Source organism: Trematomus bernacchii, unplaced genomic scaffold, assembly GCF_902827165.1.
Source record: "Trematomus bernacchii unplaced genomic scaffold, fTreBer1.1, whole genome shotgun sequence".
NCBI classification, from domain to species: Eukaryota; Metazoa; Chordata; class Actinopteri; order Perciformes; family Nototheniidae; genus Trematomus; species Trematomus bernacchii.
This window is the reverse complement of record NW_022987564.1, coordinates 2567079-2589654: the sequence shown is the minus strand read 5'-3', so window position 1 is coordinate 2589654 and position 22576 is coordinate 2567079. Positions and strand designations below refer to the sequence as shown.

The following is a 22576-nucleotide window of genomic DNA, read 5'->3' as shown; positions in this document are numbered from 1 at the left end:
ACCCATTAGCATAGAGACTGAACACAGGGGGAGACGGTAAGCTTGGCTCCTTACCAACAAGTCTAAAGCTCACTAACTAACACTTTACAGACAGAGAAAGGCTAGCTGTTTCCCCAGGGTGACCGTCTTTATGCTAAGCTAAGCTAAGCAGCTGCTGTCTAGCCTCTTATTTAGCCTACAGGCATTAGAGCGGTATTAAGGGCTCATTTAAAACTGCCTGGAGTCAAATGACCAACATCCAAAACAATGGGAAATATTTGTTTAACAGTTTTTTATGTTTTCTGATATTGTATGTGTTGCTGTCAGTCATCAAACAAATAAAAAACTGTGCATTCAAACCCTTTATAAATGTATATTTTTTTAACATAAGCACAGGATATTAACCTACAGAGTAACACGCTAAATATTATAGAAAAATAATATATGAGATTTTTTTATATTAACTATTTTAGGACCCATTTTTGTTTCTTTGACCAATACATGCATCAAATGGTTAATGGGTCCAAACCAAGCTCTTACTTGATGTTGCAATCTTCAACTGCCTTTAGGACGTGACTCATAAAGATTACAAGAAATGACTGACTTTATTTCGCAGAACTTTGCTGACATCGTCTCTTTTGAGATAAAGTTGTATGGACCAACTGTTTACGGTTGGCCAGCACAAAAGCTGAATGTCTGCATGTATTTTGTAATACTGTTACCCACAGCCCTAGTCATCAGTCTGATTTCATGAATGCACTGAGGGAACATACGGTTGATGGAAAAACTAACTATATAATCAATCAATGACACACACAACAGCATAATGAAATATAGTCTAATGTTCCTGTCTGAAAAAGAGATGGACACATTTAAAAAGTCACTGGTTGTGATTAAATATAATTTATATACGCTTGGGAGCATTATCCAGTGTGCGGATTCACTGTTTTTCAACTTTTACATGTTTGTTTTGATGTGCGTGCTTTTGGTAAATACTTTTCTAAGTCTGTCATTTTGTAAAAAAGCCTTTGCATTTCTTTACTTTCAAAAAAAGCAAAAGGTTTAACTCCTTGTGCGCACAAACATTGTTGGGTTAGAAAATATATTGATAGTACAATTGTAGTCAAATAAGTGCAAAAGTAGATAATGTACGTATAACCAATATTTTTATTTTACCATCTGCACATATGTCAGGATTTACACTCAAGACAGACTTGAAACTAACCCTGCCTGACCTCTGGCCTTACTTCAATGGGGTCTCACAGTAGCTGTTTTAGTTGTTAACATACGTAATGATATGTACGCTCATAATAATACCTTTAGAAGGAGGAGGGGCCTGAATTGATTGGCTATTAGTGTTGCCATCTTGGAGAATGTCCCACCAGATTTAGCAGCTGCGTTACATTTTCTTCTGTAAACTTATTTCATTGGAAATTGGGCAGTTTTTTTTTCTTGGATACATAAAAAAATAAAGCTTACTTTTACTGGCTTCTTCAGTGTTACGCACCCAGCCTTTAATGTACCTACATAAGCACAACTGAATGCAAATGCATGCAATTCATATTATTCTACTTAATAACAACCCCTTATTAAAAATAATGTGACATTGGAAAAGGAAGTGTTCACCGGGCGATGGTTAATATTTAATCTTTTTGGGCAAAGTATGATAAAGGCAAAAACATTCCCGAGTTAGTGTGATTAATGCAGTGCAAGTGCAAATGTGCAAAACACATACAGTCCAGGAGCCTCCACTGAGCTGCTTTCCTAATTTATTTAATGTGGTCTGATGAGATTCCCCTTTGTGCGCAATACATCTCAATTTGCTAATAAATGCAACTCCTCTCAGCATCCTCAGTACTGTCTTTATCATCTGTGAGGAGAACACATGTGCTGCATAATCCCCAGTTAGAGCAGAGGAGGCCTCCATAGCAACCGAGCTGCTCTGCAGGTCTGATAATGTGTGTCTGCTGCCATCTAGTGGACACAAGCCATGCTGTATGGGTGTAATGTATGGTTTGTACAATAGGGGTCGCTGTACTGTCTTTTTCACATTGCCATCAGTTTTGTTTATTCAGCCTCAAAGGGCCACTTTGGATTGCTGTGGGAACTACTCGCACTTATTAAAATGACCACTAGATGTCAGCAAATTACTTATTCTAAACATGCAGGTGAATTGTGATTATGGTATATTATAAATAGTTTTATATATATTAATAACATTTCCAATTTTCATTAATATACTTGCCCCTTTATGTCTACAGGTGACCGTCATAGCTTCAGTTTTTTAAGTTAACGCTCCCTATTTCTCATCTTCCCTATCCCTAATATAATCTGTTTTATGTATTTGTTTCCGCTTTCTCTCATCGTGTTAGCACAACACTCCCATGGAATTATTTTTAGGAAATATTGACAGCGCCTGGCAAACAATTTACAAAAAAAAAAACGTCAGGACACATTTGAATGGGGGGTTAACAACAACGGCAAAAAGGTGTTCAAAAGCCTGCAGTTTTGGTGTTTTACACAGATTTTACTCATTGGTCCACTCCTACAGCTTTGGGAGGAGCTTAGCGCCTCAGCCTAATTGGACATTGGTCAAAAATATGCCAATTATTCATAAGCAACCAATCAGAGAAGCTGCCAGCCGAGCACATACCCAGGGAGTTTCCTCCTGTCTCAAAACTGATGTGAAAACATAAGTGTGTGTGTGTGTGTGTGTGTGTGTGTGTGTGTGTGTGTGTGTGTGTGTGTGTGTGTGTGTGTGTGTGTGTGTGTGTGTGTGTGTGTGTGTGTGTGTGTGTGTGTGTGTGTGTGTGTGTGTGTGTGTGTGTGTGTGTGTGTGTGTGTTTTTCTTCTGCTTCCAGAGGCCGGCTGTGGGGCAGGATTACACCTCTCTCTTTCTCTGTCCACCTCCTTCCATCCCTCTCCACCCTCACTTCTCACTCCCCTTGCTCCTGAGTGGATTTTTTTCAGGGCTGTGCACATAGCCCCCCTCCAAGCCCCCCGCCACCCCCCCCACTCCTGCCTCTCGGACAGCTTTGCTCCACCACTTTTCTGCACTGTGCCGGCCTGGAGAGGAGTAAGAGAGCAGAAACAGGAGAGAAAAGAGAGGATTTGGTGAACCGAGGAGAGGCACCATGGCTGCTCTCTCTGCCTTGCTGAAGACCTGGGTCATTCTGCAGACCCTGTGCCTGGCTCTGGCCCAAGTGGTGAGTGGACAAAGGGCATAGACACCTTTATTCTGGGGTTCAGTGGGGTTCAGGGCCTCTGGAAAGTCTTGATGTGATGTTAAAGGTTGTCTTGGTGCTGGTGGAAGTGGTCTAAACGCTGCAGGTTGATGTAACAAAGGTCTCTCTGTGGCGATCATATTGCTTTGTAGCATGCATGTAAAAGAAAGAGCTTGAAATGAGTTTTTCTGCTGTGGAGAAAAAATGAAACCGGACTATCTCCTGTGGATTATCATCCTTATCGTTTCTGGACTCTTATCTCTTTTGAAGATTAGACTGAGGAGATACTGTTGAAGGCAAGGATACGCCATTACCTGGGCTCCTTTTTTCGGCCTTGGTGTTTTTTTCCTTTGAAATTTGGAGAGAAACGTTGAAGACTATTTTTGTTTTTCATGGCCGTGGCAAAGATGGACACAAGTGGGCATTGACACACGCTAACTCTGTTAACTGAGCGTGAAAGCCCCTATGCAAACAGACACCTATGTGAAATCAGCTGGACGTCTTTTAAGGATTATTCTGATTTTTTTCTCACATTTCTTTCTTGAAGAATCGGATTTTAAAAAGCTTTATCACCTGACAGAATTGGATGATATTCATCAGGACATAGGGAGGGGGCGGGGGGGGGTTGTGTGGGGAGGTGGGGGTAAACAATGCCAGTCTCATGATCCCTCCTTCCACATTCCTGCTCATTCCTTTGATTTTACCCCCCTCTCACTAACCGATTGTATTCAATAATATCAATGTTTCTCTCTATTTTGGTTCTGTTTTTGAGTTTTATAAATGTGATACACACAATACAGTTACATTGAATCTGCCAATGTTATGCTGGTCTGTCATGCATCACAGGAGTTAGTTAACTAATATGATTTTACACTTTATTTTTTACATTCAATAAAACATTTGTACACTTATTTAAATGTGATTAAGCCTTTTGGTATTACCTCTTACAGTGTCACCTTAAAATGCATGTTGATACAGGATTATCCAGTTTATATTATTGGTACAATAGTTACACAGTAGTATAAGATTTCCATAAATGTTCTTTGTCACTCACATAGTGTTAACATGTCTTTCTGCCTGTGTTTCAGAGGGGTCCACCTGGACCTCAGGGCCAGGGCGGCACACCAGGTCCCTCCGGCACCCCCGGGTCAGACGGCTTGGATGTGAGTATCCACACAGGTTTGCCCAGCAGATCTGTCACAAAGAGCATCATTGTGCCTGAGAAATACCTTCATGTGCTGTGCTGCAGTCTTACCAGCAGAGGGCGCTGCGAAGGAAAACACAGCGGCACAAAAGAGCTCTGTTCGCAGCAGAGAGAGGGGTCTTTGAGAAGGGACCCTTGCCTCAATCATGGGTCTGTGTCACAGTAATGTGATACATTTGAGATATTTCAGGGTTAACTACACACAAGTTGTATAAATATACAGGAAATGGAGGCTGCTGAGCTAGCAGAGCAGGGGGGAAACTGCAAGGAAAACCCTGAAGTTAGTCCTGTTCCAGAAGGGATTAGTATTTAGTAGATTAACTAAAACAACTCTGTTATTTTAATCTGCATTCCTATTCATGTAGTCTTTTGTTACATGAATAGGCATTCTGACTGATGAGTGCTGAGTTACTGTCCTCAGCATTTGGTGCCACCAGCTGGGTCAAGTTATTACATTAACACCTCCCACAATGATGCCTTGTCCAAAGTGGAAGGTGTAGCCTTCTCATCAGTACACTTTAACATGTTGGGTCTCTGCCACAGGATAGGTGGGATGATGCTTTGATAGGAAACTCAGCAAGAACAATCTGATAAGACCTCATCAAGTTGATTTACAACATAATTACTTACATTTTCAGCATGTGTCTCTGCCTGGAAGAACCTCTATGCAAGTTCAAGATAACAACATAACAAGTCGTAAAAAAAATAGAATCAGAATCAGGTTTATTGCCAAGTAGGTTTTCACATATAAGGAAATTGATTTGGTTTATCAGTAAAATAAATCTGTATAATATAAAAAGTCGTACAATATATCTGAGTTAAAAACAAAAGAAATGGAAGACAGTCAGACGTACAACACATGAATCAATATCACAAAAATAGGAGAAGCACTTAGATAAACTATAGTAAAAGGTATGATTAATACTTTTGAGAACCTGCACAGTGAACTGTAGGGCAATTAGCTTCAGTCTACTGTCAGATGTATCAGTGATGAATGACTCTGTGGTGATAGTTAGACACAGATATGAGAAAAAGGTCACATCATACGTCCCATTCCTCTACTCTTTTGAATGAACCCCACATACCAAAACATAAACATCTTCTCTCTGTGTCTGCAGGGAGAAAAAGGACCTCCTGGGACCCCTGGTCCACTTGTAAGTCTCGACTGCACTGTTTATTCAGAGTTATATTATCATTTATTTTTAGAATTGTATTTATACAGACTTCCTGGTTGACAATAATGTGTTTAATTGCAGGGACTGAAGGGAGAGCCAGGAGAGCCAGGTCTCGATGGAGCACCAGGAGAGAACGGCATTGATGTAAGTAAACCCACTATGTTTTTTAAGAGAGAGAAAACATTATTTTGTTGATTGATTTATGATTTTATGAAAGAGTTGTATCAAACTCTATACTATTGTATTGTTTTTTTAAAGCAGGTATAATTTAGAACCTGAATATTGCACCTGAAAATGGAATATGTAAATCTTCTATGAACTTGCTTTGGCAACAACGTGTTTTTGTTTATGCCAATGAAGCTGATTGAAATGAACAGAGAGAGTGCAACACTGACAGAAATGGCTTTTAAAATACTAATGTAATTAAAACAAAAATCAGTCTCCGAGTTTCCCAAATTCACTTAATAGGAGGAAACAAAATGTGAGTAAACAAATGAAACGGAAAAGGAAATAATTGTATATAGGCAGGATGTATCCCAATGTTCACTGACAATGATATCAAACCTTTAGGGGGACTCTGTCGTATACTTTTGCACACTAGTGTGGCCGTACAGCAATGTTTTGATGAAAGGTTCCCTGTGTTGTTTGTATAAATCTTTGCTGGTGTGTACATGACAATGCACATGTCATGTGTTTGGAGTGACAAAATAGACATACGTATATGGAGGGTTGTTACAGTGGAGATTGTATTAGTGTCAAAACAGTCCTTATCAGCAGTGTGGTTTGCTCCTTTGTTTACATGTGAGCCTACTACTGATTTCAACCATAGCATATCTAGGACTTCAAAGCAATAGGAAGTAGCATTTGTCAAAACAATCAGAATTGAGTGTCCACTTTCAAGGAAGATATCTCCTGGATTCTAGACATTGTCTGGCTTTGCAGATGCCTAATGGGGAAGAAGATGTATTATACATATTTCACTTTAAACATGCACACAATGGGTTTAATGAGAAAAGTAGACTGAAACAATGAAACTCAAGATGGTTTCACTGATTATGAAGTCTAGGTTTGATACAAAATGTTAGTTAGCGACAGGTTGTTTTAACTTTAACATGATTTTTAGAGCACAAATCAAGATGTAACTACATAAAGCAACTCCACATTTGCAGATAATTATCGTATTAAAGCATTCATAAGTTCCCTGTGAAATGGACCCTCATTTTCTCTCAACTATTTGTTTTTGTCAACGTGGGGATTTAGTAATTACAGCTTGTTTTCACATCTTTTTCCAGAAATGAGCTTTGCCGAGGTAAATGGAGAGCCTTGTAAACAAATGATAAGCAATTCAACATGATGAGATTAATATACCAGACTTCTGTCAAAGCCATTATCTCATGATGATTCCTATTAAGTCTGTGATAATCACAGGTAGAGAGGAGCCGCAGATATACACAGCCAACTTCGTCTCACATTATTTTATAGCTTCAGGGCACTGATCGATTTAACTTAATACTTGATTTGTAGTGCAGCTACAGTCAGGGTTGGAGGTGAATTGAGTGCCAAGGCCTCTTGGTCACATGCTTACAGAAGCACACACACACACACACACACACACACACACACACACACACACACACACACACACACACACACACACACACACACACACACCACACACACACACACACACACACACACACCACACACACACACACACACACACACACACACACACACACACACACACACACACACACACACACACACACACACACACACACACACACACACACACACACACACACACACACACACACACACACACACACACACACACACACACACACACACACACACACACACACACACACACACACACACACACACACACACACACACACACACGCATTCCTCAGAGATTTAGTCAGTAATCCGCCCTGGAATCCCAATCTCAGGTTTGTTTCCTAATTAATCGCAAAAACGGTGTCAACTTCGATTAAATCTGTGATAAGTCCTTTTTATAAGGTGAATTCAGGTCCCATATACCCCATGGGAAACACAGTGGTCAATAATATTGTAATCTTAAACCTCTTCAATGTCTTTTAATGGCCATGTTTCCCTCTGCATGTCGAGCCTATCTGCCTGCTAACATGTCTCTCTGTCTGTCTCCAGGGTCTGATTGGAGCAAAGGGCGATCGCGGTCCTTTTGGAAACCCTGGCCCGAAGGCAAGTGTCCAAACCTCCACCTGAACACATGATTAAAAAGAATCCATGTGAAAAACCTGTTTTACAACACAAAAAGAATAACTATTGTGGTCGTGCTCCCATAAACGTGTCATATGAAAGCTGAACCTAACAATTAACCCCTGTTAACCAGAGAGTAAGTAACTAATGATGTGAGATCAGGCAGGTCACTACTATAATCATATTGTTGTTGTCTGTTGCCTGCAGGGTCAATCTGGACCCACTGGGGAACCTGGTCTTCCTGTAAGTAAATTATTTATGTATTTGCTGTCATTAAGTAACGAGTGAATATCTTATATTTTTCAATCTCATTCTGAATGTGTGGATATACGTACCCAGACTTTGTACTCAAGCGGGACCTTTGGTGTTTTTTGTCCTGGACACTATTTCCCCATGCTTTTGAGCCTACATGACTAATGGGGGTAACAGTTTTTAAACTAGTCCAGTATTCAGCGAGATAGCTGTAGACGGCTGCTGCTAAACAAGCTTCATTGTATCGCTCTTTGCAATTTCACACAGTCAATGTACGTCAATAGAAGTGCTCCACTTAGCCACTGACTGTCTGACAACACTTTGGAAGGTGTAGTATATAGGGAAACATTTGTGTTGGGCTTTCGGTCTGTTAATCTTGCTGAGAGAAGTATTTTTCTTAAACTGCATGTCGATACAACAGTGTCAATTTTAGCTAAAAGTTAATTTGGGTATTGAAAATCTTTAGCCAGAACTTCTGACAACTCATAGTTTTCTAAAACACAACAAGGAGCTCCTACTACATATGGCTTTTTTTTATAAGGGGTAACAAGCCAAAAATGCTGGAAACCACAGGCTCATATTTGATATATAAACAAACTTATTAAAGAAAATAATTCAGAATAAGACTGAAGTACAGTACCTGAGTAAAAGGTACAATATGACACATTATATAACATTAACGTTATCTATGTACTTATGAACATGAGTGATGTAGGGCTAAATGATGCATTGCTTAAGTCACGTCAGTTTCCAACAAACATGTTTTAAACCAGCTGGTCTGACAGTGGCAACCTCCTGAGTCTCTGTCTTCATGCATGGATGCCTGACCAGCTGTGCCCCCTTTTGGGCTTCGTCTACCCAGAAGTGGCAGATGCCTTCCACAGCTGACATAAGCCACACTTCTACAGAGTCCTTAATAGAGAGGAATGTTTACATTATGCATTAGATATCACTGCAGAAAGAAACAATCAATATACCAGCACTTTATCTGTAGCACAGCCTAATACCACTAGATGGTGCTCAGTGTCCATCCAATGTTACAAAACATTAAGTCCAGGTTCATCCAATGTTACGCTTGAATGAAACACTATTAGGTAAATCCCTTGTTTAGCATTAACAGGCGTCCTGTGTGGGGGGGGGGCTGTGCGTGAACATCCAGCTGCCTGCTCAGACAGGAGACCCGACCTGTGGGCCGCTCTTCCTCCAAGAAGGCTTACTCGCTTAATTACTTTGTTTATAATTAATTCCAAGCAAAACACACAGCGAACACAAAGTGATTGCGCTGTGCGGCTCTGTTCTTCTCGAGCACTGTTTACCCCGCGCTCTGACACTGCAAACATTACTGAATTACTGCCTCCATTCATAATTGGCTTTCACCAATGTTAATTGATACTTTGATGGATTGGTTCCACTTGTTATGCAGTAGTTTAACCCCTCGTCCCTTCTGTCCACGCAGGGACCCGGCCTTCCAGGACTGGCTGTAAGTAGCTTGTTTGGTCTTTATCACTTAATTGCTTTGATGTGTGGACATACTTTTTGCGGATGCTGGAATGTGTATGCCTTGTGTCTCTGTAGGGCGCTTCAGGGCCAATTGGTCTTCCAGGTGAAATTGGAATAAACGGACCAAAGGTAGGAAAATAGTTTTATTTCACTGCTTACATGATTTACTGATTTCTCAAAGAAGTTAAGTTATCTTTACTCTGACATTCTTATCAACAACTTCTTTCCATCTGTTTCATTTAGGGTGGCATGGGATCATCCGGAGCTTCAGGACTTCCTGGACCTCCTGGCAAGCCAGTGAGTTGTAGAGGAAATATCTTATCCATCCTTTATCTCTCTGATTCATAGTGGAACAAACATGATCCTGATATTAAAATGACCAAAACCTGAGATAAATAGGTTGGATTGCTATAATAGCAGAAACATCTTCTGAAAATACACTTAACAACATAGAACAAAACGTAGTAACTTTAAACTACTGTATAATACTCTGCAGGTCCCACCAGTACAGTACTCTAAATACACTTATTAGTAATTTCTCTCTGGTGGAAAAACTATGCAACTGTTTCAAAATACTTCAAACATATATTGTCAAATACGTTTTTTTGGTGATATTTTAGGCCTTGTAACTAAATCACCAGCACTCACTATGGTATGATCTTACTTGAAGTGAATATATCTGCACTTTCCTTGTTGTTCGGAGTTTGATTCTTTATGGTTTTTGCACTAATTGTAAGTCGCTTTGGATAAAAGCGTCAGCTGAGTGTTATGTAATGTAATGTAATACTAATATCTACAATAAGCTATTACTGGCTGATGGTTAAACTGTGAGTTAAACTGTGTTGAATGGATAAATCTAAACCTTTTTTCAGTGATGTTGATGACATCAGGCTACTAGAAGCCCATTACCCGAAATGCACCATATGGTTACATCAACGTAATTGCAGTGACATTGTCTATAGATATTCCTAATAGGATCACTGTGCAAAGAAAAACTCAACATCACATCGGCTAAAGCTATGTTGCACTGTTCTACAAAACCAGCAGCAATTGACAAGCTTTTATAATATACTCGAGCATAGCTAAGCAGCTAGCGCCGCACAGTGCTGCTTCATCGGGTCCCCGCAGACAGCAGGGGGTGAATTACCTCAAACTGTTCTGAGCGCTACACTTTCAAGTCTATTTTTCACCGGTGTGTGTTCTCCCCTGTGTGCATCTCTGTGTGCTTCCAAGCAGTGGGTGTGACTTCACAGAGAGTGATGTTCCCAGCCCATGGGAGTGTATTTGTTTAGCTTTAGTGCTGTCCTAGGGTAAATAAACCCCCATTAGATCAGTGGGCTGTCTCATCTGACTGTAGCAGGAATACATCAGCCCCCTGAACAGATACTTTACTTCCTAAGTCAATCTATAAACAGATAGAAGGAAAGATGGAGGGAGATATAGATAAAGAGAGTGCTGGCTCAGCTCCTGGGAGCAGGGGCCACTGTGACCAGGTGACTATCTTCATCCATCTGTCTGTTCGTCTAGGGGTCTCCAGGGAAGTTCATCGGTGGAGAGGAGGGAAGTGCCGACTTCCAGGTAAGACCGAACGACAACACTTACTCTCAAATCTATTCTTACACAATCTCACTTTTCATAATCCATATGTTCCCTTCTCCCGACAACAGTGCCCTCTTAACTGTCCGGCTGGAGCTAAAGGCCCCCAGGGACTGCAGGGAATCAAGGTGAGGATCTTCAAGTCAGCATTTATTCAGCAAAAAATAATTATGTTACATTCAAAAATGGTTATGACACCCTACATACGTTCTTTTGCCCTCTAGGGACACAAAGGACGTGCCGGAGTTCTCGGAGAGCCTGGCAGCATTGGAAAATCGGTGAGCTCTGCAGAATGGATACACACAGTCAAACACCCGTACATGTACATGTGGCGAAACCCCCTACCATTTGGGACCAGCCAAGGTGAGGATTAGCTCTAATGAAGCCCCCCAGAGGCACATGACTGGCACTAATCTGGCTGCGATTAGTCAGACCCGGGTCTGCAGTCAGCATGCAGCGAGCCAGATGAAAGGGGTGCTGAGGAGCCAGGTACACGGAGAGGAAGATGAGAAAGTCAGGGTTCACGAGCCCCCTCCCCTCGTTGTATTAAGCACAGTTAATGAGCACAGTAGTCTGTAACGGAACTGCTAGACAGGCCCCAGGTATTAGCCTCTGATCTTCCAACAAAAGTAGCCTCTGATGCTAAAAAACACTCCACTGTACTCCACCCCGACTCAGGGGTGCAAGGTGGGGTGTCTCCCTCTTTTCAACTCAGCATGGGCTGTTTACATCCCCACTAGCTGTTCCATTCCAAACACAGATACCTTTTCTTCTTGTTATATTACTGATGATGATGTGAGTCAGACCAGAAAACAACTTTATTTTTAAACTGCTGAAAAATAAAGTATAGTAGCTAAAACGGGCTAATGGTCCAAACCTTTGTTTTTGATGGATTTTTACTAGCTTTATACCGGACAAACAGGATGCTGCTCTGGGAAGTAAATTAGTTGTTTTTTTTGCAAGACCAACTAGATTAACCAGAAATATAAATGTTGCATTTGTTCTTAAGAAAAATGGTTTGCCTGTCACTGACAAATACAACTATGAGTATCAAATTGGTTTGATAAGAAAAAAACAGGTTGTATTCTGTGTATTCTGTGGATGTTTCAAACAGGTAACAGGTAACTGACTTCCAGTCGCTAGGAAGTAGTTAGAGTCATATAATCAATGGAAACCACTACATTTTTAAGTGTGAACGTGTGTTTAAAGTGGACATATATTTGTCCAGAGCCAATTTAGCTATTACCTTCTGCTTCAGTTATTCATGCTAATCTAAGCTAATCACCATCTGTCTCCTGCTGCTTAAAAAACAGGCCTGAGAGATTGAGTCATCTAACCAAAAAGGAGTATTTCACAAAATCTCAAACTATTCTTATAATAACACAAGCCTTTAGAACTGTTTTAGCTTTGCCTAATGTTGGTTAATTGAGTGGTTGTTTCCCCTTTTACAATTAGATGAACTTTTTAACTAACTTGAACATGAACATATGCAACCATCAATGATCAGGCGGAGGCGTGTGGCGTAGTGGGTTCAAACCCCACTGCAGTCAGCATGTCGTTGTGTCCCTGGGCAAGACGCTTCACCCCAAATTGCTCCTGTGGGGATTGCCCACAGTATTGAGTATGTAAGTCGCTTTGGATAAAAGCGTCTAACAAGTAACATGTAATGTAATAATGTAATCAGTTCAGACATCAAGAGCAACCAGCTGCCATCATGGACTGGTTTCAACTGGATCTCCTGTCTGGCTTTGAATTTCTTGGGTCAAACTTTGTGGACAATGTCACTCAAATAAAGAGAGCAGCACAGAAAGAGACTAACTAATCAGCCTGTTCTTCTTCCTTTCCTCCACCAGGGTCCCAGGGGAGAAATTGGCATCTCTGGGGAGCAGGGCATCCCAGGACCTGCGGTATAATATGAGCTTGTTTAAGTCACTTGGCAAAATAACACACACATTGTATTATCTCGATCTGACAGAACGTCCTTGTTTAATTTGAAGGGTCCGATGGGTCTGAGAGGTTATCCAGGAATGATGGGTCCTAAAGGGGAAGCAGTAAGTAACACCATTCTCTTTTGTTCACACATCTAACTTTATTTGTCCTCTTTCTCTTTGGTCACGAGGCTGTTCTCATTCTAAGAAGAGCACCAAGGAGGCACACACAGACCTGCCCCTGCTATACAAACATCATCCATTACCAGCAATGGGGACATATGGAAATGATGCTAACACAAATCTCTCCCCTCCTCTAATGAGTTGGGGTTGTCTGGGTCCACAGTGCCTCCATCTGTAGTTAATGATCCGATGTAGCCATCCGTCTTACTGTTAACATTAGCCGCGTTAGCCGCGTTAGCACCCCGGCTTAGTGCCAAAGCAAGAGTGGCTGTGTAGCTCCCATTAGTGAAGTGAGTTAAGCGCTAATTACCCCTTTATCACAATGAATAGTAGGCTACTGTGACTTAGCATCCTCCCTGATCTGAAGTGACTGATGGCCATTTCTTTGTTTTCCCTCAGGGGCCCCGCGGCTACAAGGGCATCAACGGACCTGGAGGAATTCCCGGGCCTCCTGTAAGAACACTCACCAGCATTACAATGAAATTAAAGTACCCAGAATAAACCTCAGCTAATCTAACTTCTTCTCTGTTTGCAGGGTGAGGAAGGACCCAAGGGACCACCCGGAGAGGCAGGCGGCAAGGGAGACAAAGTAGGTGACTCTCCTAGCGTTACCCCTTGAAATGTACTGTCGAAAGAACATTGAAATATTTCTCCTGATGTGCATTGTTCATTCGCTCACGCTGGTTTGGTTATCTTCTGCAGGGCAGCCGAGGTATCACGGGCCCACAGGGCGCGGTTGGCAAGAAGGGAGAGAATGTGAGTGAACGCAGTTTTATTTGTACACTACACAGTCGTGTTCAGAAAGTCTGCCAAATGAGGTCCACTGACTCCTCTGCCTGCTTTTTCAGGGTCTGCCGGGCATTGATGGAAAGGATGGCACACCTGGTATTCCTGGAATCAAGGTAAGTGCTGCCAGCCGCGATAATGATGAGAAAAATCCAGTCGCGGCAAAAAGACGGCAATTTAATCTTCTTCTGTTCTCCTTTTTCTGCAGGGCGGCCCTGGCCTCGCTGGGAGGCCTGGTGCTCCCGGTCCTCAGGGGCATGCGGTGAGTGATCCTGCAGTGTTTCTTTGGGGTGGGGGGGGGTCACAAATGCCACTAAAGGCATCTGTCTGTAAAGGCTTTTTATCACTCAGAACACGTAGAGGGTCAATCTGTTCTCCTCCATTCAACAACGCAGCTTGAAGCAGCCTGTAATTTTTGCTATGTTTTGTTTTCTGGGCACTCATCCAGGTAACAGTGACCCTGTGAACCACGCTGTTTTAGAATTTAAACCACCTTGAAATAGCATTCTACCGCCCAACACGAGTGATTTATCACAATCAGCACTGTGTGTGTGTGTGTGTGTCTCTGTGTGTGTGTGTGTGTGTTTGTGCTCGTCATTCTGACTAAAGGGTAATGGAGCATGAGATGCACACTTGGCTGTGTGGTCACTGCAGTGACACTGAGGCTGCTGCAAACTCAAACACTATAAGTTACCCTGCTTTATGCCCTACTGCAATAGATACCCTCTCTCTAACACACACACACACACACACACACACACACACACACACACACACACACACACACATACACATACACATACACATAGACACACACAGACACACACAGACATACACACACACACACACAAAATCTGAGCAAGGTAAGGTGTATGCCAATAGCTGACACTGCACCTATTTCCAATGTTTTTACTCTATTAGACGTCAGCATTATCACCACCCACTACTATCACCCCCATACTAATATCCACTGACATTACCAGTTGCATTTTCAATATCATTTCCTGCATTTCAAACATAAAATACAGCAAATGAAATGTATGTTTTCCTTTTGAAGAGTTTTTTGGTTTCCTCTGTGTGCAGGGATTACCCGGCGGCCCAGGGACAAAAGGAGGACCTGGAGGGAATGTTAGTAATAATATATTGTATATATATATTGTGATATATAGACCTTCTCTACTTCTCCTGGTTTTCATTTGTTTTAAATCTCATGATCTCTCTTTGCTTGTTAGGGCGAGCCTGGTCCTCGGGGTCACGTTGGCATGCAAGGCACCTCAGGACCTCTGGTAACCCGCAAATATGGATTTTTAGGATATATTTGTGTTCTTATATTGTGCAGTGGGGTGATCTTTAACTGTGTTCTCCTAGGGTGAGCCTGGTGTTCCTGGCGAGGCTGGTATGGAAGGCGTTCCCGGACCCAAGGTATAAATCCAGAATTATCACTTAAAAGCTCTAAAAAACGGCAACTTTGAAAACAAACTCACCTTTCTTATTTTTCACAGGGCGACAGAGGCCAGCGGGGAGCAGTGGGTCCACAGGGAGTAGTCGGCAAGCCTGTAAGACACCTCTTTGCATTTATTTAAATGTTCACTCACCTGTGGCTTCACCTTCCTTTATACATTTCAATGTCTCTTTACAGGGAGGACAAGGAGAGAGAGGACCAATGGGTGTTCCCGGTGCTCAGGGTCTCGGTGGAACCAAGGGAGACAAGGTCTGTGCGTGTGTGTGCATAATGAAACACATATATTGCTTTATAAAAACAGGACAGTCATACATTCAGACATTCAAACACACTTGAATTACCCAGACGTGTCCATTGGGGGCAGTGTTCACCCGTGAATAAAAGTCACACCAATCCACAGTAAAGCACCGAATGAGGCGAGCGATATAAATAAGCAATATAAATGATAATCGGAGCATCCTCATCTTCCATGTTTTAGAGATGAGACTACATCTTTCTTACCTTGTGATCTGCGGTGTCATGGCTTGAATCAATATTTAGTTCTTTCTCTTTTTGAGGATATTAATATCCAGATTTAACCACATTTACGGGTTCTAAAACCATCTTTCTTTCCAGGGTTTCCAAGGAAAAGGCGGGTCAAAGGGAGACGATGTGAGTAGCAGTTTTTAAAACCGGATTGTCTGAAACTTATCTCACTTTGTTGTATTCTAGCTCCAGTGCTGACAAATATTTCTGTGAGTCAATCCTTCTCCATCCGTCCTCTTTATCTTCTCCTCTCTGTCGCTTTTAGGGTGACCCCGGTGTTGAGGGATTGGCTGGCGAGAATGGTGATAAGGTAAAAGTCGTTTTCGCACAACCTAAAGCTGTTTCAAAACGTTTTGAACCACATAGGAAGTCTACAACACACCAACCATCTTAAGATAAGAAGGTCTCAACATATTGCTACAAAAGGCATCAGAGCAGACTACAATATAGAGGGATATGGATTAACTATACAGACGTTAAGACAAAGAGAGGAAGTCTGTTTTTGAATTTCCAAGCAAATCCCCATAATAGTCCAGATGGCAAATGAGCTATTTACATGACAGTGAGGCAATGATGCACGTTGGCTCTGTAGAGCAGCGTTTTACACATTCATATACAATATTCGTTCTTGAATTATTGCTCAATGAGTGTCTCTGATGCGGAAATGATCGCTGGAAGTGATGAATGAGAATATGACCATCTCTTTGTTTCCTGTCTCAGGGTATGTCTGGTGAACCCGGGCCCAAAGGACAGGTGAGGATGAACTGTGTGCAAACATAATATCTTAGTCATTTATTCCCTCCTTTACTCTCGGGTTGTTCATTTTAGTTTGAAACATCATTGCTTTTCATCAGGCTCTTTTTTTTTACTCTATGAATTTGCTCATCTCTTCACAGCAAGGAATCAGGGGTGAAACGGGACACAATGGACCCACTGGAGACCCCGGTAAACCTGGAGACGTGGGACCCTCAGGACTGCCCGGCCCCAGGGGACTGAACGGAGAGCGAGGAGTACCCGGCATGTTCGGTATTTCAGGGACACCGGTGAGTTAACTGTGCAATATATACCTGGCTGCTAAATCCTCAGAACTGTTACAGGATGTGATTTTTGTAAAGCTTTTGTTATTATAATTTTTTTTATGCATGCTACTTAGGTAGCATTAAGCTGTCTTTGGCTCTTTTCTGCTGTAACAATGTAAATGTCCCCTCTGTGGGACTAATAAAGGTATTCTGATTCTGAGTCTGATTCTGAGTCCAGTTCTCTTTCAATCGCATTTCCGATGCATCTCTCTGTATCGCTCAGACTCCTCTTCCTCTCTCCAGGGCCGCGATGCATCAGACCAGCATATTATCGAGGTGGTGCTGAAGATGTTGCAGGGTGAGCCTCCGGACCTCGATGTTCACCTTTGATGTCCTCAGGGATTAGATTACTCTCATCTCCCGTCATGAAAGGTAATTAAATCATCAATGTGCTGCTGTGTGGGTTACAGAGAGGCTAGCTGCTGTGGCGGTGAGCGCCAAGAGGGCGGTGCTGGGTGGAGCCGGTGTGATGGGAGCCCCCGGCGCCCCTGGACCCCCTGGATCAGCTGGTAGTCAGGGGCAACATGGCTTACCTGGATCCCGCGGCATTCCCGGCATGTTCGGAGGGCCTGGACAGGTCGGAAACACCGGACTTAAAGGTGAAGAGAGGCAGCGGAGCATCAATATGTTTGAAATATGACGCATATTGTGTTTAAAGTAGAGCTTTCATAGAGCAATTAATCAGGATTGTCCGATTTTTACGTTCATGAGGCTGATTAACAACAAATCCACGGAGATAGCTGACTGCGAGACTCCACAGAACTTCGGAGGTCACTAAAGATTTGATAATGTTTTATTTATGTAGGTTTACAAACGTTCGTTCTCTCTCAAAAACAAGGGGAAGCTGCCATCTGCTGTTAAAGGATTGTACTTTAAAGGTCACCTATCATGCTATTTTTAGGCAATAGCATAGGTCTCAGATATATACAAATATATAAAAAACATGTCTATGAAGTGTTTTGCTCAAAATACCAAACAGATCACCCATTCTAGCCATGCCTCATATCCCTCTATTTCACTTCTTGTTTCAAAAGTGCTGATTTGAGGTGTAAAGCTTTAAAACAAAAAACATTTGATAACAAATAAAAAAGGAGGGGGCTGAGCTCATGTGGGACCTTACTACCCTTACTGTCTAAACTAAATACTGCCGTGATGAAACGCCATATCATGGATTATCAAGGATTATTTCTGAAACAGTATGGAGCTCAAAGGCTTTCTCTCTTGCCGGTTATACCACAAGGTGAGTTCCTTTTTATTTCCTGCTTCTTCACACACATGCTCTCCAGTACAGGTTAGCTCTGAGTGTTAGCGATGCTAATGTAAACACCGACCATATTACGTCCAAAACAGTCGGGCATTGTTTCGGATAGCAACTGTCTGATAGTGCCGTGCGGGTCCACATTTCCGATATTACGTCATATCGGACGCAAATCTGGATCAGCTCCGTTGTAGCCCCGTTTTTAGAGATTTGGGTACGGAGGAAAAGAGAGAGGGTTTTATTTTCTGACGCTGCGTGAGTTCCCTGACACACCGGGGACACATATTTATGTATAAAAGACATCAAAAAGTGCATTTTGCATGATAGGTCCCCTTTAAGTTAATCAGATGTAACAAGATAACAAAAAGAATATTCAGGCAATACACCAGCTTTCCTGCTCTTTTCATTTCTGCAACGGTTATTAAAAAGACCTTTGTCTGTCAAACACTTCTTTTGAGCTCATCCTCCTCTGTCTCCCCAGGAAAGAGAGGACTTAAGGGAGAAAGAGGAGATCCTGGTAAACCCCATCCAGGAGCACCAGGACCCCCAGGAATACCAGGTAAGAGCTGTGGAAAACATTACACTGAAGCACACACACAGAATGTAAAACCGTATGTTACGCTGACAAAAGAGGAGAGGGGGTGTGCAAAAAGAGAGAGCAGGTATTACCGCTCCTGCCACAGCAGAGGCTGCTCAGAAGCATTTTAAAAGCATCATTAACTCCAGTCGTTTAACAGATGCTCCAGGAAGAAAATGTAATAGGATTGCAACAGTACACACTTATTCAAACAGAAAACACACTCCCCTGTGCCCGCAACTTAAATATATGCATATATACAGAACACAAGGGTAATCGGATGTGGAGATTTCAGATCTCAGAAGCCTGGAAATCGTCTTAAATCCCTCCTGAAATTCGTTACTTCAAGACTCCTCAAATTCAAAGTCAGTATAAACAAAATCCCACTTAAAAAATGCTGGAGAGCAGTGGGCAAACCAAAGTTATATATGTTGGTCTTTTAATGTCTTGTGTAGCTTCTGGGAAATGTCAAATATTTTTATAATATAATATCATGCAAGATTCCTACTTATTTCTCGTGATAAGAATAGCAGTTATTAAAGAAATGACAAGGAATTGGTTAAAAGATGATAACTGAATTACCTCACAATGGAAGACTGTAGTTAATGAGAAGTATGGAATGGAGAAAATACCCATTATTATCAGAAACCAAGTTACTATCTTTGATGAAAGATGAGAAAAATGGGTAAAATGAAAGAACACAAAACATGTATAATGACCAGCTGGTAAGATCTGACAATTAATGTACTACCGTATTTTTTCTTTACCTGATTTGTCGATCGTTATGAACAGAGGTGGGAAGTAGTGGAGTACAAATACTTTGTTACTGTACTTAAGTACATTTTTCTGGTATCAGTACTTTACTCCACTACTTATTTTTCTGACGACTTTTTACTTTTACTTCTTACATGTTGAACACAAATACCTGTACTTTCTACTTCTTACATTTTCCAAACAGGCTGGTTCCTTTAGTTTGAATCTGTGTTTGGTGATCATTATTATTTAGAGTCATTGCGTGCCTATTGATTTGAACACGATCCGTGTATCCATCATTTCCTGGTCTTCTCTAAAGAAGAGGGACCAATGAAAACGTTGTCATGTTGCCGTTGTTCAGCATGGAAACATTCATTAGCTAACAATGACATTATTGTTCTATTAATATAAAGGGAGGTCAGGTACTCTTTAAAACAGCTGCTAGTTATGGGTACTTTTTACTTAAGTACATTTCAAAGCCCATACTTCTTTACTTTTACTTGAGTAAAGAAGTTTAGTCAGTACTTCTACTTTTACCAGAGTATTTTTAAACACGAGTATCTGTACTTCTACTTGAGTAAAGGATGTGTGTACTTTTGCCATCTCTGGTTATGAAGTTAATTTATGTATCCAAGTGTTTATTTTGTTATGTATACCTAATTTCTTAAAATGCAAATGATCCCTCCCCCCACAGGTCCTTCTGGTGTTGATGGTGTGGCTCGGGACGGTAGGCACGGCGAGCGAGGACCCCAGGGATCAGCCGGAGAGGCGGGGTACCCCGGTAAGGCGGGCTCTGGGGGTCTCCCAGGGTTCTGCGAGGCGGCCATGTGCCTGGCTGCGTCGGCGTACACCTCCCCCAGACTACAGGAGGCGGGCCGCATCAAAGGACCCAACATTTAGAGACCTGCTCTCCATCAGCAGCTCAACACCTAGAGAGAGGGGGGAGGAAAAAGAGAGGGAGGGAGACCACTCCTCTCTGTAGGACAACACCGAGGACCAAGGGTAAGGGACAATAATGAAAAAGTGACTGGATGTATAGCGCCCCCTCCTGAAACTGAAGTTTTTGACTGGCGGGACATACTCTCATCTTAACCCCCCCCACATCACCATGACAACAGCAGCACCCACATCCTTCTGCAGTCTCTAGTGGATGATGTCAGTCCCCTCCAAATATCCCAGCCCTGAAAGAGGAACAGATTTGAAACCAGGCGTGGTGGAAGGTGCTTCTCTGTTTCACCGCGGTCACTTTAAATGTTTTTACCCATGCAATATTTTATTTTTGAGACTTGTTTTGAAGTTTAGCTGCGCTGCCTCTTTTGCGACATCACACATGATGTCTTAAAAGTGTAAAAAAGGACCAATAAATGATTGAAATCGACCCTCCGTACTGTAAAATGCTTTCTCATCTGTAAGCTTTAGCCAAATCCTTAAATCACTGTGTGTACCCCCCAGCCCCCCCCCCCCCGCTTTCTTTTCCGGAGCCTCATTTTTTTAAACTAACGACTAGCTTGATCTCGTCCTCTTGTTGCCTGGCAACAGCATATCCCAATGGGCACTCCCATCTCCCACAATGCAGTGCTGTAAATCTTTGTAAATGTGTGTTGATTATAATGTAGGGAAAAAAGGAATGGGTTACGATATGCACCAACAGATATCCTGTGTTAATAATTTCAGCGAGTAATAAAAAGTTCCGACAGATATTTAACGACTTTTCCTCGAGACGAATCAGCCGAATGTGCTTCCTATGCCACTGTCAGCCTGCACAGGGCGTCAGCTGTTTAATGACTGATTTATTTTCATCAACAGAAGCTATTTATTGTTCTTCATATAATCATCTGTAAAGAGGTTGGCTGTTCAGGTCAACCCAAACCAATAAAGAGGAACCTTTTATAAAATCGAACGCTTTTCTGTATCGTGTGGGGAATGGACACTTTCTCAACTCCTTTTCTTTTTGTTTCTCCTATTTAAAACCTTCAATTCATGCATGTAAATATACTCCCGTTCTTCCAAAGCTGCTGATGTTCAGCTTTTGTCCACATTCTTCCTTTGTCAAATATTCCAGCCATTCCACAAAGTTACGTTACCAACTCTTATTGCTCTAATGCACACTGTTATAGCAAAGGAAAACTCACTTGTTTTAAAGTTTTGCTTGAGATTTGTATGTTTTTTTGGTCAATTGTGTCATAACGTGTTAACATGATGGGTTGAATAACAATGACAGTAATGTGACCTACACACCATCAGAGTTCAGAGAAGCCCCCCCGACCCTTTGGTGCCTCTGAAAATAAGAATTTGTTCTTAATTGATTTTCCTGGCTAAATAAAGGTTCTACTACCGAGTGGTGGATGTAGACTCAAGTACTGTACTTAATTAGAATGTTGATGTACTCGTACTACTTTACCTGAGTATTTTTAGTTATGTATGTACTCTCCTCCACTACATTTTGGAAGCCTATATTGTACTTTTTACTCCTCTAAATTTGATACATGTAAGTATATTTTGATGCTGATACTCTTATACTCAATTTTGAATTCAGGACTTTTACTTGTAAGAGTATTTCTACAGTTTAATATAGCTACTTTAAAGTGGACCTATCATGCTATATTTGAATAATATAGTGTAGGACCATACCTATATAAGGCATATTTATACTTTTTTTTTTTCAAAATACCAAACAGATCATGCATTTTAGCCATGCCTCATTTTGCTCAATTTGACATTTTTTAGCAAGGGCAGATTCAGTGAGAACAGCACCACCTACAGGCCTGGCATATAATACATACATACAGCGTCTCCAGCGCTTTCGAACGGCAATGGCCGTGGCTGTCTCCTCCTGATTGGTGGAGTTGGC

General features: G+C 41.7%; 1 protein-coding gene across 1 annotated transcript; it reads left to right on the top strand.

Annotated features, from left to right (window-relative positions):
- Positions 1-3048: 3048 nt before the first annotated feature.
- Positions 3049-22063, top strand: col9a2 (procollagen, type IX, alpha 2). Its single transcript, XM_034124343.1, has 32 exons — positions 3049-3185; positions 4292-4366; positions 5526-5561; positions 5664-5726; positions 7755-7808; positions 8034-8069; positions 9535-9558; positions 9654-9707; positions 9822-9875; positions 11106-11156; positions 11246-11302; positions 11399-11452; positions 13028-13081; positions 13172-13225; positions 13685-13738; positions 13821-13874; positions 13988-14041; positions 14134-14187; positions 14280-14333; positions 15155-15199; positions 15304-15357; positions 15440-15493; positions 15574-15627; positions 15711-15782; positions 16149-16184; positions 16324-16368; positions 16779-16811; positions 16955-17101; positions 17381-17435; positions 17548-17736; positions 18877-18954; positions 20420-22063. Exons 1-32 carry the CDS (start codon positions 3114-3116, stop codon positions 20623-20625), a joined length of 2076 nt encoding a protein of 691 aa, XP_033980234.1. The 5' UTR covers positions 3049-3113; the 3' UTR covers positions 20626-22063.
- Positions 22064-22576: the final 513 nt, after the last annotated feature.